Source organism: Thermobia domestica, chromosome 2 (genome assembly GCF_964235325.1).
Source record: "Thermobia domestica chromosome 2, izTheDome1.hap1.1, whole genome shotgun sequence".
NCBI lineage: Eukaryota > Metazoa > Arthropoda > Insecta > Zygentoma > Lepismatidae > Thermobia > Thermobia domestica.
Window position 1 is genome coordinate 121,983,040 of NC_137455.1, and position 23,043 is coordinate 122,006,082.

Consider the following 23,043-nt stretch of genomic DNA (forward strand, 5'->3'; position numbering starts at 1 on the left):
ACACGTTTGATTTTCAGAAAGAAATTCTCAAGTATTGTATTCAAGATGTCAATGTACTGCGACAAGCATGCGTTTCGTTTATGACGTCATTTGAAACAGAAACCAAAGTGAATCCCTTCTTGGAGACGATCACGATTGCCAGTGCTTCCAATTTAGTATTCCGCCGGAATTTCCTCAAACCCAATACCATAGGAATTCTACCGGCACATGGCTATCGATGGAGAAGTACCCAATCGATCGCTGCAATGCAATGGCTGGCCTACATTGAAAAAACCGAAGAAAAACAAATCTTACATGCGGCCCGACAAAAAGAAGTGTTTATTGCGGGATTCCATGTTGATGGTTACTACCAAGATCCTGAGACGTTAGAGGAGCACATCTACGAGCATGCCGGTTGCTTTTACCACGGGTGTAAAGTATGTTTTACTACAGGCCGTAATCAGCCCATCTACAGCAATCCAGAAGACACTATGGAATTCCGTTATGAACGAACGCAACGCAAAAATGCAAGACTGCGTGAATTGGGGTACATTGTACATGAAATGTGGGAGTGTGAATTTAATCAGTTCTTAAAACAAAATCCTGCAATGGCGACGTATCTGAAGAATCACCCGTACATGAACCGCAGACCATTAAATCCAAGAGATAGCTTTTTTGGAGGAAGGACCAATTGCGTGAAATTGTACCACCAAGTCGACGAAAAAGCGGGGGAAGTAATAAAATATTTCGATATTGTCTCGCTTTATCCTTATGTAAATAAGTGTGCTAAATACCCTGTAGGCCATCCACGAATTTATCTACAGGGTGATGAAAATATACCACCAATAAATAAAGTCAATGGTCTAATCAAAATGACGATATTACCAAGTCGCCATCTTTATCATGGTCTCCTGCCTTACCGATGTAACAAGAAACTACTGTTTCCACTGTGTGCTGCGTGTGCCGAAGAAATGAACCCAGACCCTACAGCAACGTGTACGCACAACGACCAGGAGCGATGCCTCACTGGAACATGGGTATCATATGAAATCCAGAAAGCCGTAGAATTGGGATATCAACCAGTGGAAATTTTTGAAATTTGGGACTATGACATTGAACAATATGATCCCACCACGAAAACAGGTGGCTTGTTCACGGAATATATCAATACGTTTTTAAAATCAAAAATGGAAGCGTCTGGCTGGCCCAGTTCCTGTGTGACCGAAGAAGACAAATCAAAATTCATACAAACCGTCCTGGAGCGTGAAGGTATTGCATTGGATCCGTCCAAAATTGAAAATAATCCTACACGAAGAAGTTTATCTAAGCTTTGTCTTAATGCTCTTTGGGGAAAACTTTCGCAAAGATCAAACTTTAGCCAGACCACAATTATTGATCGGCCGGAAGAATTTTATGAAAAACTCACTTCCCCCGACATTAAACTCCATCAAATTGTACCCATCAATGATACGATGTTGTATGCGTTCTGGGAGTACAATGAACATGTGCCTGTTCAAAACCGAAACACCAATGTCGTGTTAGGTGCATTTACAACATGTCAGGCACGTCTGGAACTGTACAAGTACCTGGAAATGTTGCAGGAACGTGTTTTATATTTCGACACGGATTCTGTAATATTTACGGAGAAGCCCGGGGAGCCAACCATTGAACCTTCAACGTACTTGGGATGCTTATCGGACGAGATGGAGTCTTATGGACCACGAGCATACATCAAGACATTTGTCAGTGGAGGACCAAAAAATTACAGCCTAGAAATATACAATCCGGATACCAACGTCACCAGTTACATATGCAAAATTAGAGGATTTACATTAAATTACAATGCAGGACAACAATTAAATTTCAACACGCTAAAAGAAATGATTACAAATCAATGCCGTGGACAAGTCACCATCACTATCCCCCATAAGATATGCAGGACTAAAGACCATACCATCGTCACACGCAAAGAAGAAAAAATGTACAGTATCCAGTACACAAAACGTCGATTTAAAGAATTCAATTCCTATGATACGGTTCCGTACGGGTACGTTAAAAAACAGAAGATGGAACTGGAAAAAGAAGATGAAGAAGAAAAAACTGTAAATACCCAATAAGGCCGGCATTTCTTTTTTTCCTTTTCCTTTTTCCACTCCTTAACCACAAAGCAGCAACACCAAGAAGAAAATGAAGTACCCACAAGAGTTCATAAACCATCAACACAACCATCAGTGGAAGAAAATGCAGTTATCTCGTATCCAAGGAGGAACCTTGACCATAAAGGAGCAACACCTAGAAAAATGCAGTACCCAGAAGAGTTCATAAACATCCATCGGTGAAAAAAATGCAGTGATCCTGTACCCGAGGAGGAAGATGAACCTAAACAGATCCATCATTTACGAGTAAGTTTTATTTCTCTCTTATCAATATTGACTCATTTTTATTGTTTCAGAAAAAAAGAGAATTCATAAAGTAATCCGTCGTTTCTTCTTTTTCTTTACAGGATACGTCTACAAGATTCGAAGATGATGACGCGTCCAACATATTCATTAATTAGATCCTGTATTTATTATGTTAATAAACATGTATAGGAAGACCACATACCTTTCGTTAAAATACAACAAGTTGAAAAAAAAATATGTTTTATTATTTCTTGAAACCCTGAACACTTGTTTTCAAATCATGGTAATCTTGAAAATTTAAGGTGAAAAATATATTCAAGATTTGGTTTACATGATTTTGTTCGAAAAAATAATTAAAGAATTTTTTAGTGTCCAAAATTTGATTTTTAATTTAGTTCGAAAAAATTTTTAATTTGAAAATTTTCAAATGTGGTTTACATCTTTAGTTCGAAACTTGTTTTTAAAATTGGTTCGAAATTTTTTTAAAATTTTTAGTTCGAAAAATTTTGATTTGAAAATTTAGTTCGAAAGTTTTTAGTTTAAAATATTTTTCGAAAAATTTTTAATTTTTTAGTTCGAATTTTTTTTTGGGTTCGAAAATTTTTTAAATTCCTTTTAGTTCGAAAATTTTTTGATTTGAAAATTTAGTTCGAAAGTTTTTAGTTTAATTTTTTTAGTTCGAATTTTTTTGAAATTTTTGTTTCAAAATTTTTAGTTCGAAAATTTTTTGTTTTAAAATTTTTTAGTTACAAATTTTTTTTAGTTCGAAAAATTTTTAGTTTAAAATTTCTTGCACTCTGCGGAACCGTTTCGAAAAGAATCGGAGCAGTTTAGGTAGAAAAAAATCTGGCAACACTGTTTCCATTAATGAAGCGCTTACTGAGCGTTTAAAAAATCGCTTAAACTCACAACAATGTGTTATAAGAAATCTACAAGCAACACCCCTCTTTCACCATTGTTACTTCCAGAGACATAGGCTACTAATTCAAGGACAGGATCTCCATCAAGGTAAACAAAGCTGGTAATCATCTTATCTGTCAAAGAGAGAACGATAATATTTAATGTAAACTTCAGTACAATATCACACCATAAAAGGGTTATTTAAGGATGGGTTGAACCCTCCACGGGAACTTTAAGGTACCAAAAAGGATAACCATTAAAAAAAATCCAGGTCGAGGGTGATCACTGTCATACCACTCTGAATGTCTAGCATTGGGGTGAGGGTAAGATTATGTGACTTCTATCCTCCAATCAAAATTGAGGTACCAAAACATTCATCTTATCCATAAAATGAAACAAATGAGTGAGGGGTTTTCCCATGTAATCTGTTCACCGTGTGATGGGTCTAAAATCATGTGACCTCTATCAACCAATCAGAATCGAGATACCAAAGTATACATCAGAAAGGACACCCTAATTTCAAAAATCCTAGGACCTAAAATCACGTGATCTCTATCATCCAATCAGAATCAAGGTACCAAAGCACTCATCTTACCCGTAAAAGGAAACGAATTAGTAATGGATTTCCCCGCAAGGGTAAAACATGACGTCATACCATGTGACCTGTTCAGCGTGTAGCGGGTCTAAGATCATGTATCGTAGTACCAAAGTACTCATCAAAGAGGATACCCAAATTTCAAAACCCAGGGTCTAAGATCATGTGACCGCTATCAACCAATCAAATTCAAGGTACCAAACCACTCATCTTACCCGTAAAAGGGAACGAATTTCAAATATCGCAGGGTCTAAAATCACGTGACAGCTATCAACCAATCAGAAACACACATCTTACCCGTAAAAGGGAACAAATTTCAAAAACCCCTGGTGAGGTCAGGGTGACTCATGACGTCATACCACGTGACCTGAAAATTTGAATTTCCCGCGTGGGCGGGGCCTAACGTCACGTGACTTCTCTCAGCCAATCAGAATCGAGGTACCAAAGCACTCATCTTAGCCGTAAAAGGGAACGAAGTTCAAATATCCTGGTCATAAAAGAGAATGAGGATGAGTCATTCGGGCATAACGGGACCACTACTCACGCGTACAGTAAGAATGCACGAGACTGTCTTTTTCTAAAAGGCTTCTTGAAAGTGCAATCTCGTCTCGAAACAAAAAAGTATATGTTTCTATCGGTCGAGCCCTGTCTCGTCTCAAATGTCGTCACCAAAGTTCTGTATCGTCTCGTCTTGTGTGCAACCGTGGCGCATTAACCACTTGACCATGAAGGAGAATATCTATGTTTGACTTTGCTGTAGAGGATCTTTCTTATTTAGAGCTATTTAAAACATTTTTGCTCTCTTATTTAATAGAGTCTTTTTAAAGGCTAATTGTAGCTATTCTTTGGTGCAGCAATCCCGGATTTGATCCCTGTACAAGCACAAATACTTCGAATTGCTCTCTTATTTAATAGAGCCTTTTTAAAGGCTAATTGTAGATATTCTTTGGTGCAGCAATCCCGGATTTGATCCCTGTACAAGCACAAATACTTCGAATTTCTCTCTTATTTAATAGAGCCTTTTTAAAGGCTAATTGTAGCTATTCTTTGGTGCAGCAATCCCGGATTTGATCCCTGTACAAGCACAAATACTTCGAATTGCTCTCTCATTTAATAGAGCCTTTTTAAAGGCTAATTGTAGCTATTCTTTGGTGCAGCAATCCCGGATTTGATCCCTGTACAAGCACAAATACTTCGAATTGCTCTCTTATTTAATAGAACCTTTTTAAAGGCTAATTGTAGCTATTTTGTGGTGCAGCAATCCCGGATTTGATCCCTGTACAAGCACAAATACTTCGAATTTCACGTTAAGTTGTAGATGTAGTTTTCATGCAGATCTGAAGTTGCTGTTCCGAATAGATCTGAAGATAACTCCGAACAAACTTTTTTTTCGGTTGGTTACTGTTAAGTGCCCCTTTTTACTACCGAGGATATATGGGACGTATGTGGATTACAGCTTAAGGTGGAATTCGAATCGCCATGGGAAAGTTTTCTCACCGAGAATCGAACCAGAAACTCGACTCTAAGATCACCAGACCAACTAGAAGAACCACAACAATTTAGTGAAAACAACTACATAGTAATAAGATTGAAAATTATTGAGGATAGGTGAGAGACCCGAAAATAAATTTAAATTATCATTTTATGCAACATTTGAGATTTATTGGGGGGTGTTCCTCCAATTCTTAATATTTTTCTCCTGGGTATTTGGTTTTGGAGTAGCCTGTCTAGAAGTGCGTGAATACAATAGACGATATTGTTGGCTTTGGCGATGGAATATCTGTCAACAAAAGAATTCGTAGGATTGAAGTGATCTTTTTAACATCTATGACGCTAAGTAATTCATACTAATTGCATGAGAGGAGGAAGAAAAGCATCAATCTTCTATTGCTGTGTTTCCAATGGAAACCCACTAACTTAATTAGACCATATCACTTTCGAAGAAGCAAAAAAGTTACTTCCGAGCTTTGTAGGTACTATTCAGTAGCTAATGAGGTACGCAGAAATCGAACGTGACTAGTGCAAGGAGAAGTGAAAGAAAATTTGAATTATTATATCTTAGATGGCTGCGTTTAAAAAGACACTTTTTTTCTTAAATCACTTCACGGAACGTTTCTTTACGTGTGGTTTCGCACTGTTGGAAATTTATAGGAAGTTTATACAGCTACTTGAAAAGACGAGAAGCAATTATACTATAAAAGTATTGTAATATAGGTAATATTTTTGGTATGTCACGTATGATGTGTAATCTGTGTGTAAAAATAATAAAAAGCAAAACGATTTTTCTGCTACTTTCGTGACCATAAAGCGAACACAAGGAAGCCAGATATAATTCCGGGTATCTTCAACAATAACTATTACATATGAAGAGTCTCAAATCTTGGTATGTTCAATCGAAATTGTATTGTTAAATTTTCTGAAGATAAGACATATACCAATTGATAGATTTTATTGAACTAAAGAAAATGATGTAAGTGAATGTAAATGTTCGTGCTAATTTTAGAGAAAATCTAGAATATAGGTAAATGCAAATGTTAATTCTAATTTTAGAGAAAATCGAGAATATAGGTGGATGTAAATATTCATGCTAATTTGAGAGAAAACCGAGAATATAGGTGAATGTAAATATTCATGCTAATTTTAGAGAAAATCTAGAATATAGGTGAATGTAAATATTCATGCTAATTTTAGAGAAAATCGAGAATATAGGGGAATGTAAACATTCATACTAATTTTAAAGAAAATCGAAAATATAGGTGAATGTAAATGGTCATGCTAATTTTAAAGAAAAAAGAGAAATAAGTGAATGTAAATGCTCATGCTAATTTGAGAAAAAATCGAGAATATAGGTGAATGTAAATATTCATGCTAATTTTAGAGAAAATCGAAAAAAAAGTGAATGTAAATATGCTAATTTTAGAGAAAATCGAGTAAAATTTTTAAAAAACTGAAGCTTGGTGGTGTACAATAACCTGTTACTTTCGTGACGCTACTTATTAAGATGAAACTGATGCTGAAGAATACATGAATTAAGCTTACATTAATTATATGTATGTTTTGCAAGTATCGAATTTGGATAAAACTATTTTCTTTTACCATTAAAATAAATATACAAATAAACCAATAAAATCAGAATATTAAAATGATTGTTCATTTGGAAAGAAAATATGCTTCGCACAGAAATAAATAGTATTCTATCAGAGAACTACTTTATATGTCTTTATTGTCAAGAAGAGTAGTTCCACTAGCAACTTGCTTATAATTTAATTATGAGATTAAAGAGCTACGAGACAGAGTTAGCCAAGTATAACACTGTGATATACAGAAGATAACGGAATACATTTGTACCCAAAACTAATACGGACTCTAAAATTCAATGTTAGACAAAATATACAAATGTAGTAGTGAAATATAACAGTATAAAAACAATCATATAAAGCAAACAGCGTTAAAATAGTTTCAGTCATCAGGAACAGATTTGTCTAACATTAAAACATAAATACAAAGTATAATAAAGAAGAACTGTTGTTGCTTATAGCAGGTTTAAGCTTAATAAATAATAATAACACATGTTATAGCTTTAATATCTAGAATTTTATTTTGCGAAAGTGCATTTATGAATGAATGGGATATTGACAGTCACTCTTAAAGTCACCGTTTCCCGTGAAGATAGTAACGGACTGATCCATTAACGGATTTGACCGAGATTGCTGTTGCAAAAAATGATTTTTTAAAAAAAACTTTCATTCAAGTGTTATTGTGTGAAGTAACGTACTACGTATTAACAGCATAATCTTGTAAAGCTTACTAGTGTACTACGTACTAACATTACAATCTTGTAAAGCCTACAAGCGTACTACGTACCAACATTACAATCTTCTAAAGTCTGCTAGCATACTATGTACTAACATTACTATCTTCTAAAGCCTAAATAGCGCACTACGTACTAACATTACAATTTTATAAAGCCTACTACCATACCATAAACTTGGTCTACTTGGAAAACTAACATTTTTTGTGTTATATGGTATAATAATGAGAGAACTATGACATATACGTTGTTTTCTTCCAGACCATTGAAAAGTGGGCACCTAAAAGAAACAATGTAGATGCTCATAAGTTCTGTGTTTTATTTATAGACTTGTCTAAAAATTCTCATAGCAATTGATACTTTTTGTGTTTTTTGAATTTTCTGTAAATTGTCCCTGTGTTTCCGTTATGAAAAGTGATTTTTACCTGGTTGTGCTAAATATCATTGCTTTCAGAAGTTTCCTAATGAGATGAATTAGTTTTAGATTTCCACTTCTTTTCTGAGAAAATCTTTGGCCATTTTTTATTTCCTTCCTTTTTTCTACTAAAAATGATTATATTGATCAGGGGACGGACAACGATTACATTATTGAAGTTTTGCCTGAAACTACCTACAACTGCAGGGAACAAGTTGTTTTTCCATATGACTTTGAATTCCAAAGAATTTTAATATGTGAATTTTTGTCCTTATTGTACTGTGTTATATTATTATTGTTATCACAGTACCATATAATATTTTTGCAGAGTTAAGGTAAATGTACACTTGTAAAAATGGTACTAGGTAATTTTGTAAACCAATGTAAGTAAATTACTGATCTGATACATACATAAATTTCATAAAATTATGTAGGACATGTTGTAGTGTCTTAAAGAAGTCTCAAGAGTTTATGCGTGTATTGACATTTGCCAAAATTTCCCTTGCATTGTTTGAAAAACTACCGTTTCTAAAAACATATTGCAAAAACTTTTTGTTTTACTGGTTCTGTAAGCCTTCAGGAAGACAGGTTTACCACTGTAGTTAGTTTAGATTGGTTCAACAATTTATTGTGTTTAACTAAAAGGTTGTGCAAAAATAACCTCTTTTTTATTTAAAAGATCTTAGGAATACGTACATTGCTATGAAAGAAACATGGGCATGTTGCATATCAGTCTTCTCAGGGAAGTGTGATCTTGCAAGTGGTTCTTTGCAAACAGTCCCATCTCTCACACAGCTCTTACTACTATGAAAAGACATATATTTTCCAAGTAGCCTCAAAAGTGGGCGTACTTGGAAACAGCACATTTTTGCTCGTGGGAGGCTTCAGTCTCAGTAAAATTTTATTATAACTGAAGGAGAAGGTAACATGGACTAAGCTCTAGAAACATCACAAGAAGAAGAAAAAATAATTGCGATAAATAACAAGGGGGAGTATGAAAAAAAAAACTTTTCAAGTAACCCCGTTTATGGCACTACGTACTAACATTTCCAAGTAACCCCAGTTTACGGTACTACGTACTAACATTACAATCTTATAAAACGTACTACGTACTAACAGTACAATCTTATAAAGCCTACTAGCGTGATCGTATAAAGTAAGGAACTTACAAGAGAATGCTTTGTACCAGTTTGCGCATAATAGTTTAGTTTTTCTTATTCCATGTGTTGGTACTATGAACGAGGTGTTATTTAATAAATATTGAATTTGTTTTATGATATAGTAATAAATATTTCCTATGACTGACAGCACTTGCTACAAGTAAAAGTGTTTCCATGCACTAAGATCTTTAGTTAACCTTTTCATCATGACTCGAGAGCAGGGCCGAATTAAGGGAGGGGCTTATGGAAGCTAGAGCCCCGGGCCTCCGGGTGGAGAGGGGCCTCCACTCTGATTAGAATCTGAACTGACTATCTAAAGAGAATCATCAAGATACAATCACATCATAAAATAAAATGTGACCAAAAATATGAAACATATTAACTTTTTTACTGTACTTTCACAAATATGCATTAGGTGAAGTCAGCAGGGGCCACTTATTTATTCTAGCCCCAGGTCTCCAGATGGGTTAATCCAGCCCTGCCCGAGAGTTTTCCGTTTGAAATTATTCATGACGTAAAAGGATTCATAAAAATAAAAGGGGCTAAAAAAAATTTTGTAGTACATGAAGGAGGTATTTTGTTTATTATCTAGGCTGCTAGATCCGAATACAAGCTACGTGTAGAATGTTATGTGTGTTGACTGTTTACGTGATGTACCTCTACTTTAGTCGTTGGTTACAGCTCGATCTAAAACATATAATTGCATTGTCGAACTGTGATGTATGCATCTGCAAGAATTATAAGGCAGACACCGTGACCTTGTGACAGTGAAAGTGCAGGAACTACGCACTGTTCCAGGTGAGAGAAGGCAATCCTGACCTTGAACCGTAAAGATTTTTGAGCTGGAGCTGGACGGACTCATGAGGTAACATCGAAGAGAAGGAAATAAATGATGACATGACACTCTTGTCTTCGTGAAACAAAGGACCAAGGACTGGTAGAAGGTTTGGGAGAGAAACTTACTACAACAATAATTCCTAATACAACATGTATATACAACTTTTATTTTTATTTTTACAATTATATAGAGCTGTTAGGTTTTTGTCGTTCATCGATTATTTTTTCTGAAAAATCTAAGACACTATAAACGTATATCGTACGAATTTAACGGAACTCATCCGGCCTGGATCAAATTTGGCTTGGTAATAAATAAACCTTGACCTGGTATACAAGTTCGTGAAATATTATGGTGTGGAGGCTCTGGTTTCCGAGTTATGCATCATTAAGTTTGGGGTACATACTAATTGAAATTTTTCGCAAAACAATTTTAGTAGAGATTTGCTTCAAACTCAATAAAGGACGACTTTCTATCGCAATTAAGGAACTTATGCGTTTTTTGGTTTAACAAAGTAAAAGCACTGACTTTTTTCTATTCCCTTAATTGTGAGCTGGAAGGTGGTGGTAAATTTATTTGTGTATAATCAAATGCCCCCGCGTATCGCAGACGATATTGAATTTTCTTTTCTTCCCCTGCGCTCCAACCAGCTTCATCACACATGTATTTTTATAAACAGAATTTCAGGTTTTTTACCTTCTTTTTGGAAGATATATTTCTGAATTCCCGACACATTCTTTGTTTTTCTCTCCAGTGCATATTAACTGTTTACTGTTAAATGGTCATATATATTTTGGTTAACGTCATTGCATCTTACTTGTCCCGTAAGAAATGGCAGAAGTTAATTCTCTTCAAGTTCAACATGCTTTCTACTGATGTTAGTTTGTGTCAAAGAAAGTGTTGGAACAGATGTATTATTTTGAGTCTAATTAAGTGAGATAGTTCTCCAATTTGATTTATTTTTCTTGAGTTGGTCCAACATTTGCCCGTTTTCTGGTTGGCATTATTAAAAATGTATAAATAAATGTAAATATGAATAAAAGCCATAATAACTATTACTCTAGGAATTTTCATATATAGAGCAAAACATTGTTGCAGTAGCTGCAGCGATCCCTCTCTTTCCGTCGAACTTCAAATGACCACTTTTGTGGTCAATTATCACAACATAATCATTATATCACTGAAGTTATGGTATATTTAAAACCTGTCCCTCTTTAAGGATCATTTTTATTCCATTTACCAAGACATAAAGCACTCGCAAAACAAGTCGGAACTTAATTGTTGATACGTTCTTCTAGAACAGTTGTGAAGGAAATTATTTCATGTATACCAAACAAACAAACAAACGAAAGAGCTTACTCCTTATATAATTATCTTTTCTGTCTATAAATTTCTGACTGAAGACTACTTCGAGTATTTTAAAGCAAAACTCGAGATTTTAACAATGGCTCAATATAAAGGAAATGTCAATTTACTTTCTATCTTTTATTCTTGACTGATCATGTACACAAGGTATAGGGACATATTAAAGTAAAATAAACGAACTATGTACTTTAAACGTCCTTACAGCACATGACAATGTATTACGATAAGTGATCGTATTTACGATTTTATTTCGGGAGACTTTGCTAACTTTATTCCTGGAAATATGAAAATTCTGCAAGATATTTAATTTCTTTAATATAGTAAATAAAATCCAGGGCCCCGTTAAACACGCCACTAATTATGATACTTATTAGAATTGAAATTGTGTCAAATAGCTTATTTTCTGCGGCTTAATTAAAATATCCTGTTTTAACTAATTGGTCAATTTATTTAAGTATATTACTTTTGTGATTCCTTTGTATTTTTCATGAACTTATTCTGATCAACAGTAAAACTAAATAAAAAAAATAAACCCACTACATATAACAGATATTGGTGATCAAAACTGCTGCATGTTATGTTGACCATTTATAATGTGAATAGTTCTGTTGGTTGCCTAATTTTTCCGTTAGGAATTATACCAACTTTATCATACACGACTTTATAAATGTATATTTGATATGGAATGGTTGCAAATATCCGGTGACACGCACTGTTGATTTTAGGGTCAAATTTTATTTGCTCTTAATAATTATTTCTCCATTATTGTCTTTATTTAATATTAATTCTCAAATGGTGAGAACATTTGATATTGTTCTTTAATTACTCTCTAGTTGATCAGTTTATACTATTTTTCCCATAATTAAAAGAATAATATGTAGAATGTGATATCTTCGTATGAATAATTTTAACTTTTAAGGTAAAACTACTTTCATTTTCTCTTATGAGAACCGTTTATTTTCCCATTCATGAGTGAAGTAAACTTTCCCTTAACAATTTTGTAATATTAAATAATAATTTATGTTTACAATGAATGATGTTTTAATATAATATTGTTGTAACATTTTGCTTAAATTTTCATAATCGAATATTATTATAAAACAAATTATACTATTGTATATTTTGTGAGTTTAAATTGAACCATTAATCTTTAAACTTGTGATTCCGATTTATACGCTATTATATTCAGATGTAAATTTTTGTTCTTCACTAAATGGCTTGAGGAAAGATGTAACTTTTATTAACTATTTTTGATAGTGATGGTATGGATTGCTTAAAGAAAATTAACGTGTATTATTTGTAGTTCGTTAACCCTACGGTCATTTGCTCCTTTTGTCACGTTAATTGTAATTTGTGACGTACTGAGATGAGAATTTCTGGAAGTCATCGAAGTTGAACGGAATTGGACTATCGCAAGAGTTTTACTATTATAAAACTCACTATTTTAAAATTACATTCAAGTGAGAAATTTGATTTATTCATTACTATAAATATACCACATTGACTTGATCCCTAGTCTTAAGTTGCAAGCTCTGCTATCGGCTGAAGGTATTCCACTCGCTTTCTCTCGGTTAGCAACAGCTGAACCCTTATTGGCTCAACGCGTGGGTGTATGAGGGTGTGAGCTTTAGTTCGTTTTTTTTTGCCACGACTCAAGACATTTTGGCAGCACAATAAATATAAAATCCTTTTACGGTTTATTTTTAGTAAGTTTCGGCTTTAAATTCTGTTCACATAATATGTAGACTCAATGTTTCAAATCTGCAAAAGATTTTCAGTAAACTTTAGTATTACAAATTCATGACTTTTCTTATTTATGTACCTTGGAACTTAGTTTGATGCGTTCTTCTATGATATTGTGAAATAGATGTTTAATAATTTTCTTATTGTTCTAAACTCCTTTTGCACTCGAATTTCACTATGTATAAAAAGTATAAGCGAGTGCACGAATAACAAAGGGCAAAATTTAGAAAAATAAAAAAAGAACTGCAAAATCTTATTTTTTACCATAAAAGTAAAAATATTGCTAAGTATAACTTGCATTGTGAAAATAAAGGTTGAATACATATAGAAGTAATATGGACAAAATAGTCAAGTTAAAGGTACACTTTTCTATTTTTGTAAGAGATTTGCATATTATTTTATAACTTTCGATTCGACATATTGTGGATAATAGAGGCTGGATTTTATATATTTACAGATAGCATCAATATTAGTTCTAAATTACGGTTTATTTGTAAATTTTGTCAGTGATTGTTATAATTAAACACCATTGCCTTCCTAGTGTGAAAGGATTTGTATGAAACTGAAGACAGCTGCAGACCAAACCACGTTGATTTAGTATTTCAGTAAGATTCACAAGTAGATCAAAATACCAGTGCATTTTTTCAGATCATACCTAAACTTTATACTTTTTTTAGTTGATACGACGAAATCATGTTCTTCTTTCTTCCAAATATTAACTTTGCTTACTTCATTGTATGCCTGATTGCTCTTGACCTACCCAACTAGATATTTGTCTTGATTCATATTGCGATGAATTTACTTGTATTGCATCTATACTAAAATATGTATCGTTAAAATAAGCAGAAAGTAACTTGTTATTAAAGTGGACTTTTGTTTTAAATGTGCTAAAAATATTATATATATATATATATATATATATATATATATATATATATATATATATATATATATATATATATATATATATACAGATATTATATTTCACTTCGCAAGTAAACAAGAGGTATTTGGTTTGGTTATCATCATCTTGACTTCCAGTACTCGATACACGTACGCATCTGTACCCACGTGTATCAAGTACTGAGAAGCAAAACAATAACCAGATACCAACTCTCTTGTTAACTTATCGAAGTATAAGTGAAATTTAATATCGCTATATGTGAACACTTAATAATATACTATCGTTACTTTTAGTAAAAAGTAAATTAAAGTTATTGTACTAACAAATTAATAGCGATTTTTTCAAAAGTTAATAATAATTTTAGATCTACTTGATTTAGAACAGTGTTTCCCAAACTGTGGATCTCGAGGTCTGATCTTCTGGTCTTCTTATATTGTACATTAATCCAAAAAGGATAGAAAAAAATGAGTTGTATATTGTACACGCTATACTTCAAAATCTTAAATGTTATAGATTATACAAATAATACATCATGCGATATAATAGTGTAAATATTATAATTCTTAAGTGGGTATGTAAAGAGAGGTACCTTCAAAATTGTGAAAATTGAGTTAAATAGTTACGAAGAAAGCCTATATTCTTCCGCATCTGTATGTATAGAGCAGTATCTCATATCGCCATTTTAATTGCAAAGGAACTTGACTTTTGAATCTCGCGGTAAGTGTGTGATTATACGGAGACCAGCACTTTAAATTTCGTTTATCTCAAAATCAATTTTCTGAAGTTACCTCACTTTACACATCCACCCAAGAATGGCTTACATATATCAGCAGTATAAATTTATATAGCTTATTCATGCATACTATGTACATACAAAATATATTCTGATATAGTGGTATATGCTTAAAACAAAGCAAGAAAACATTATTTTTAAAGAGAACACTAGTTGGATTGTCCGTAGAACATTTTCAGGAGTAGAAGAGGTCTTCGCTTGAAGAAAAGTATGAAGGAACAGTGATTTAGAAGTTCAACTGAAGAAATAGTTTCTTTTCTTTTTTAAATTAGAAGAATAAAATTGTACCATTTTTACTAAAGTATCGTAAACTAAATAAATGAGCAGTAATGAAAACATCTCATGCAAGCTTTCAGTATCTACAAGTATAATCTGTTCAGAAATAATGCTGTTGTTCTTGTCATGAGGAAACATGTTAAATGTGTTATTTGATAGAAGGACTTCCCTTCTCAGTGATGTGTTGTTTTGTTCCCGTCCTGGTTCTTTGTGATCTCATTTCCACCCGCATCATTACGGATCCGGGAAAAAAGTTGTTACTGAGAATTGGTTGGATGGCAGCTTCAATCTCGGGGGTTTTCATGGCGATGAGTCACATCAGTTCTTGTAGGAGGAGGAGATGGCGTTGTTGATGGTCATCATTGTATGCTGGATTGTAGGTGGAAGAGCAGCAGACAGCGAAACTTAATAACATCAACAGTTCAGACGACCAAAGGTGGGAAGTCTGGGAGAGAGTTGGAGATTACAGCGAAAATTAGTGGCATCATTATATCAAGAAAGAAAAAAAAAGCGTATCATTCTCTATCCTTCCCTTTTTAGACCTTTGCATCTAGGCTAATTTACTTTCTAATTCTTTGGTTATATATATATATATATATATATATATATATATATATATATATATATATATATATATATATATATATATATATATAATTACTTTCTTAAAATCTTCCTATATGCGGTTAATTTGAAATAAAATTTGCGCATCTCAAAAATAAGAAAAAGGGAGTTCATCCTACAATGCAGAATTTATTTCATTTTTCTATTAATTGTTATAATGTATATCTGTCACGTCCGTTATATACAGAATATACGTACCATGAACATTGATAGTACATTTGTACATTTATTTGTATCAATTTTAATTTGAAGCACTTCAACCAGTTTTTTGCATCTATCATTTGAGTAGATATTTTAAAATTGCAAGTCGACCATAACGGATTTATTCAAATAGTATTGAAGATAATATGATTCGTCAGGATTTTAAAAAAATGTAAATCCGTCACAATTGAGAATATGTCTAATTGCGTACTTGCTTTTACGTACAAGTATTACTTAAATCATTGATACAGAATTTGTTTGTTAGACCCTGCTTTAAAATTATGTATATATAAATATATATATATATATATATATATATATATATATATATATATATATATATATATATATATATATGACACAATAATACTTCAAATAGCACATATAAAAGCGTGAATTTTCATCTTGTACCGTTTCTGTAAGATGCTGTATTATTACAGCCAAAAGAATATTCGTACATTTAATCGTGGAATTATTATATAACACTTAGTCAGTGCAGTCTTAAATGGAAAAAAATTCTCGTGAGAAATGTGAGCTTTCTTAAGAAACTAATCTTGCTCATAAATTTGCAACTTATATTTCTGGAATCATATTTTCTTTGTCTTACACGGATAATCTGGGTACATGTAGACAGCATGCAAGAATTCAGCATGTAGAAAGGGATCATGTATAATCCTAATCTCACGTGTATTTTTTCTTACATGCCTTTCGCAGTGGTACTTTCGATTTCTAATTTCTTTCCTTTTCTTGGTAGACATCGACCTTTATGAATAACTAGATTTTAGTAAAATGTTATGCACAGCACAATTCATTTAAAGTGAAAGGAGAGACACAAATCTATCTGCACTAAAAGGGTGTTCAATAGTGTATAGAGTCGGACGGTATGTTCTGTTCAAACATAAGTTCAGTGGCGGCTCGTGGAATAAAAGGTAGGGTGTGCCAATCCTCAAGACAAATACTTTATGGTTACTACTACTGCTACTATTACTACTACTAAGATATTATTATTGTTATTATTTGATTATTAAGTGAATTGCTTAAAAAACTCGAAATTGTGGTCCGAAAAACTTATCATACTAACACAGTAAGCATAATCATAGGCAGTGCTGTAGTCTTAAAATTTTCAGAGGGTATGCCTTGTTTTGTGATCATCTATGATTGTCATACAAGACATAGAAAGCATTTTTAATAAACAATTTAAATCGTATGTATTAATTAATTCAATTAGAAAGAATACATTACTGTTTCATAGTCTAAAAGCATTTCATGCTATTTTCTTGATGATACTCTTTACTTAAATCACGCTATTAATAACATAAATGGGTTTAGTTATGGAGAAGGAACCAACTCACTTCAAGAAACAGCAGGAGAAATCGCGCGGATTTTTTTTTTCATGATTCATATATTTGAACACCTGCTAAGAATATAAGAGAAAAAGGTGATATAGTCACTTTATCATTGAAGTCATGGCCCGATTAAATAAATAAATATAAACGAAATAAAATCAGCAAGTACTGTACGCTTTGAAGCAGAAGGTACACTCTAATGACTGAAATTAAGCAGAGGATATGCGGCCTGTACCGCCGTGTACCCTCGACTACAGCCCTGATCATAGTACAGCAAGTAACATAAAATATTTTCTGTAATAAATGGTACTCACCTAATTATCTGTACATATACTCTGCTTTCTATGCTTAAGGCTGGAGAATTTGTCGGTCACTTTTGTGTTGAATTCCTTTATTGTGGTAATATAGTCTTTGTGTGTAGACAACATTGTTAGTGCATTGAGTCTGTCTTGGCTCATCGAATTCCTTAGACAAGTCCTCATCCTTTTTAATGTACTGAAACAACGTTCTGATTCTGCTGTAGCTACAGAACACTATGTCCACTTAAAAATCATTGCGCGGCACTAGTCCTAAACGGCATAAGACCTAAACGACACAAGATCTAAAAATCATTTCGTAGCACAAGTCCTAAACGGCACTGGACCTAAAAATCCCTTGTGGCGCTACCATCGCGTCCGTGCCAAGAATACTGTCAATCTGTTAGTCAAAAGTTTTAGATATACTGTTTCATATTACGAAACCAGATTCTAGCTTAGTTCTTACGAGTAATTTGTATAAATACATATTCTATCTTTCTAAAATAATAAATCATAAATCCTATTGTTCTTTCTTGCAGTTTGCATGATAACATTTGTGTGGTGACAAAATATTAACAACCTATTAAATGTGATTTCCAGATCTTTCATAACGTTTGTTTGTTTTTCTATTCCCACATCATTGGCCCCATATTAGTAACATAATGTTGTGTTTTAGTTAGACCCTATATACGTCATAAATTTTGCTTTCTTTGTGCTGATTAGAAGTAAATTATTTTTACACATATATTTATCATATTCAACTTTCTCCGTAGCAAATAGTTGTCATACTCGTAAATAACTACTCTTTACTCGTTATCATTATTAACAATAGTTTTAGTATTACTAACATAGGTGTTACCGTTGGAATTAACTATTAATCTTAGTAATAATAATAATAATAATAATAATAATAATAATAATAATAATAATAATAATAATAATAATAATAATAATAATAATAATATTTCGGATATGCTACATTTTTTAGACCTGAACCTTTATTGTACGTGAAGTTAAAATCAAAGGTTGTGTCACGGACGGCAAATGATGGCTTATCACCTAAAACAAACTCTTGGCCTCCCAAGTGGGGGTTAGTCTGTGTTTAATAATTACAGCAAATTAAAAATGTTTATAATGGAATGTGAAAGAAACACTGTAAAAAAATTAAACTATGTCAACATGTTAAAATATTTAAAAGAACCTAATTAATCATCCATTTTGTACTCTCATTTGCTTAACTGGACGAACCCAGACCTAAAGGAAAAAGAGTTTTCTGCCCAAATTTCATAAGCAGTGGGAAATTTTAATACTATAGAAATTAACCCTCCTTCTCTCTTAGGAATTTAATTTTCAAGACGCTGAAACATATATTTTATTACTTTTACTTAAAGTTGAAATACCGAGTTTTACGCATTCCGCTTAAGCAAATCCTACTTTGCTTTATAAATATTTTCTGAATAGGTAATGGAGAATTCGAACATTGAAGAAAGTTCACCCTTTGTTCTTTCCCTTTTATGTGTTGAATTTTCAGTTTTTTTTAATTTGTTTATTTGTCTGTTTTACAGTGGAAAGTTTATATGCCAAGTTTCATTTTACTAGCTTCAGAGATTTACGAGATACAATACTCTCTCTCTCTCTCTAAAAAAAAATCTTACCCCACCCTTTTTACGATACGTATTTCCAAAAATTCTCTCTTATATCCTGCTTTCCTAAGAAAATGATTTTTTTAAAATTAAAATTTAACGACTCTACTTGTAGTAGTATGCCCAGAAAGTCACTTATCTTAACACTTTTATATAAGAGTACAGAAGATGATAAGAAGACAGTCAAACAAATGGACTTTCATGAACAGTTTCCGATTTCTTACTCATACATTTCCCACAAGTTGTAGTTTTAAATTCACGCACTGTCAAGACCCAGGTATCAAAAAGGTAACAATCTGAAGATATATTATTATTATTAATAATAATAATAATAATAATAATAATAATAATAATAATAATAATAATAATAATAATAATAATAATAATAATAATAATAATAATAATAATAATAATAATATGTGTATTTATGTACGTTTGTTATATGTGACTTATTGATTTATTGACTTATTGAAGCTTTCTTAATTTGGAAACATACTTTTGGTTTACTTTTAATATGAAAAAGCCTACTCCCCTGGAAAAGTTTGCAGGTTACATCCCTAAATGTATTGGTTTCTTGAAACGTATTGTCTTGCATATTACATTAGTAATTTATTGTTATTTGCTGATTTTTCCTGGCTTATACGTATCAACTCTATCAAAACACACTGTGAAATACAGTAACTGTCTGCGTTCTTAATATATATAGTCGGTATTTAGTGTTCACTTGTGAAGTATCTAGTGGGCTTTTGTCCTAATTAAGCAAACTTTGGTGGGCTTTTGTCCTACCTTTGGAAAGTTAGAGTGGGCTTTTGTCCTACTCTTAAGAAAATACACTCCACAGAGTATATATATTGCAATTCTGAATGCTTGCTTGGTTTCAGAAAAATTTGGTAAAATATGCTTTTTAAACATTTTTATTTAATTCTGTTTTAGGAATTTGTCATGGGATTCTCGTATCTCCATTTGAAAGAAACTAATTTCTTAATCAATTATATAATTAATTCTTAGAATGAAATAGGTTATATAATGTAATTCATGTATGACTGCAGAACAGATAATGATAATAATAATTTTAATAGTACAAATATAGCTGTCGCCGTTGGAATTAGGTACGTTCGTAACATTATTGGCAACTAATTAGTGCGTCGTCGCAATTTCGTGTGGTGGTGGCGAATTTCAGAACTAAAGCAGGTGAATGAAAAAGGCACAAGACCTAAACGGCACAAGACTTAAAAATCATTTCGCGGCACTAATCCTAAACGGAACAAGACCTAAAATTCAGGTCCAGTGCCTATATTTTTAGAACTTATGCCATTTAGGTCTTGTGCCGTTTAGGACATGAATGTTACTCTGTGAAACTAAGATAAACTTCCAAACTACGGGTATTCAATACACAAACATGAAGTAGTACATCTAATGGTCTATGTGTGATCACACAGTTACTGCGAGATTCAAAAGTCAAATTCCTTTGCAACAAATATAAAGTAATGGTTGCAATATATTAATAAGATCAAAGATAGAACCTGTTTCTCGGATGTTGAACCCGTATCAACAACCCATTACTCGCTGTCTTATTGGTTTTGTTCTGTGACGAGGAAGGTTGAAACCGGAAATCGTTAATTTTAACCACTTCCAGATTCAATGGAGAGTTGAGGGAGGAGATGGAACCTACGCTTGGGAAGCAGAGAAGATTGAAAAAAAAAAAGTATCTCGATATCTCTTACCGTTTTTGCTGTACGTAAATCAGTATTGAAACAGTAAGTAATAGTAAATTCCAGCCACCTCCGGTTTTGGTAGAATGATGCAGGTTGTAATAATATGTTCTTTTGACACTGTGAATCGATTGCAAAAAACAGCTTAGCACTATCTTTTACCATTTTTGTTCTATGGAAATAAATGTTAAAACCGGAAATGGTTAATTTTAACCACTTCCGGAGTCAAAAAGGGGATAAGGGAGGAGATTGCAAAAAAAAATAATAAAACTCCATCTCGATATATCTTGCTATTTTTACCCCACGGAAATTATTGAAACCGGAAGTAGTAGTAATTTGCAACCACTTCTGGTTTTGGTAACGTATTAAGGGTTGTAATGGCATGTTCTCTTGATACCCTTAATCGTTTGTAGAAAACCGCTTTTCACTATCTAATACTATTTTGTTTTATGGCATTAAATGTTGAAACACAAAATGGTTTATTTTAACTACTTCCTGCTTTGAAAGAAAGTTAGAGAGGAAATGACACATATTTTTGGGATGATGAATCAATTGCAAGAAAATGCATCGTGATATCTCGTACAGTTTTTGTTCTACGAAAATCAGTATTGAAACTGGAAACAGTAGTAAATTTCAATCACTTTTGGTTTTGGTAATGTGTTCATGATAGTCGTGGTGTGTTGCCTTGATACCCTGAATCGTTTGCTAAACACCGCTTCTCGGTATTTGATGTTTTTTGTACTGTGATGATAAACGTTGAAACCGGAAATGACTAATTTGAACTACTTCTGGTTTGAATGGAGGGTTTAATACTGTGGAAATCAGTATTGAAACTGTGAATTATATTAAACTTGAACCACTACCGGTTTTGATAGAATGTTCAAAATAATCATGGTACGTTGTCTTGATATACTGAATCGTTTGCAATAAATAAATAAATAAATTAAAAAAACGGTTCTCGCTAACTGTTACCGTTTTCATTTTATGGCCATAAATGTTGAAACCGGAAATAACTAATTTGAACCACTTTTGGTTTGAATAGAGAGTTAATGGAGGGGATGGAATCCATTCTTGATACGCTGAATCGATTACAAAAAAATCTCATCTCGATATCTCGTACCGGTTTTGTTCTGATACTGTCAACAGACGGACGGATGAACAAAGCCTATCTGTAAGACTTCTGACACTTATGTGTAGCATAATTTGGAAGTCTAAAATCAGAGCATAAATTTTGTATATAAATTTACAAAAGCGGAACGACAAACAATTCAAGACGAGGCGAGAAAAGCTCTCAACAATCGAGAAAGAAGAGAAAAAAATATTCGAGAATCGAGACAAAATAAGAAAACCTTATTTCTCGTCTCGTGGGCAAGACTCCTACAACTAACAGATCAGAATACTAGTTCTTTATAAAACGCGTACTTACATCAGGTGCAGTGAATAATTTCTTTATTTGTTAGGCAGCAAACAGCATTTAGAGCGCCTGGGTAGTAGGTATATGATACATGCAATTAAACTCATGCAATAATGACGTAGAACATATTATAGGTAAATTATACATGCAATATATAATCGTACTACATAGAAGCTGCACATGCAGCCGAAATCATGAAACTTTAACATACAATAAACTTAATAAATGTTCTTATACAGGAATAAAATATGATATAAATAAAACAGGGGAGATTACAAGAAAACTAATTCATATAATTAATAAAATCATACTAACTAAGATAAAAGAACATGAAGTAAGAAATAAAATTCACAAATAACAATTTTAATATTAATATATTATCTGTATTACAAAGCAAGTATGATGTGGAACATTCTCTTGTGCGTACTCATTATTGTCTTTAATTTTATTTTGTGATCATGTTTACAAATTTTAGTCATTGTAAAATATTGTAAAATTTGGTCTTTTGGGCAAAATGTCTTATTGTACTTTGGAGAAAATATCATATGGATGAATTGTACTTTGGATTTACTCAATTATAGGTTTGAAAATATATTATTTTTTATATCATATAGAAAATGTATACTGCA

General features: G+C 32.7%; 2 protein-coding genes across 2 annotated transcripts in view; both read left to right on the forward strand.

The window, feature by feature from the left end:
- Positions 1-23,043, forward strand: part of Rgl (Ral guanine nucleotide dissociation stimulator-like) — a 225,841-nt gene that overhangs the window by 109,383 nt on the left and 93,415 nt on the right. The window lies entirely within an intron of this gene.
- LOC145679726 (uncharacterized) lies at positions 1,088-2,590 on the forward strand. The gene is made up of 2 exons (XM_081750293.1): positions 1,088-2,381; positions 2,483-2,590. Exon 1 carries the CDS (start codon positions 1,167-1,169, stop codon positions 2,094-2,096), a length of 930 nt encoding a protein of 309 aa, XP_081606419.1. The 5' UTR covers positions 1,088-1,166; the 3' UTR covers positions 2,097-2,381; positions 2,483-2,590.

Coding starts and splice junctions, on each gene's coding strand:
- LOC145679726 (XM_081750293.1), top strand. CDS start 1,167: ATGGAAGCGTCTGGCTGGCCCAGTTCCTGTGTGACCGAAGAAGACAAA.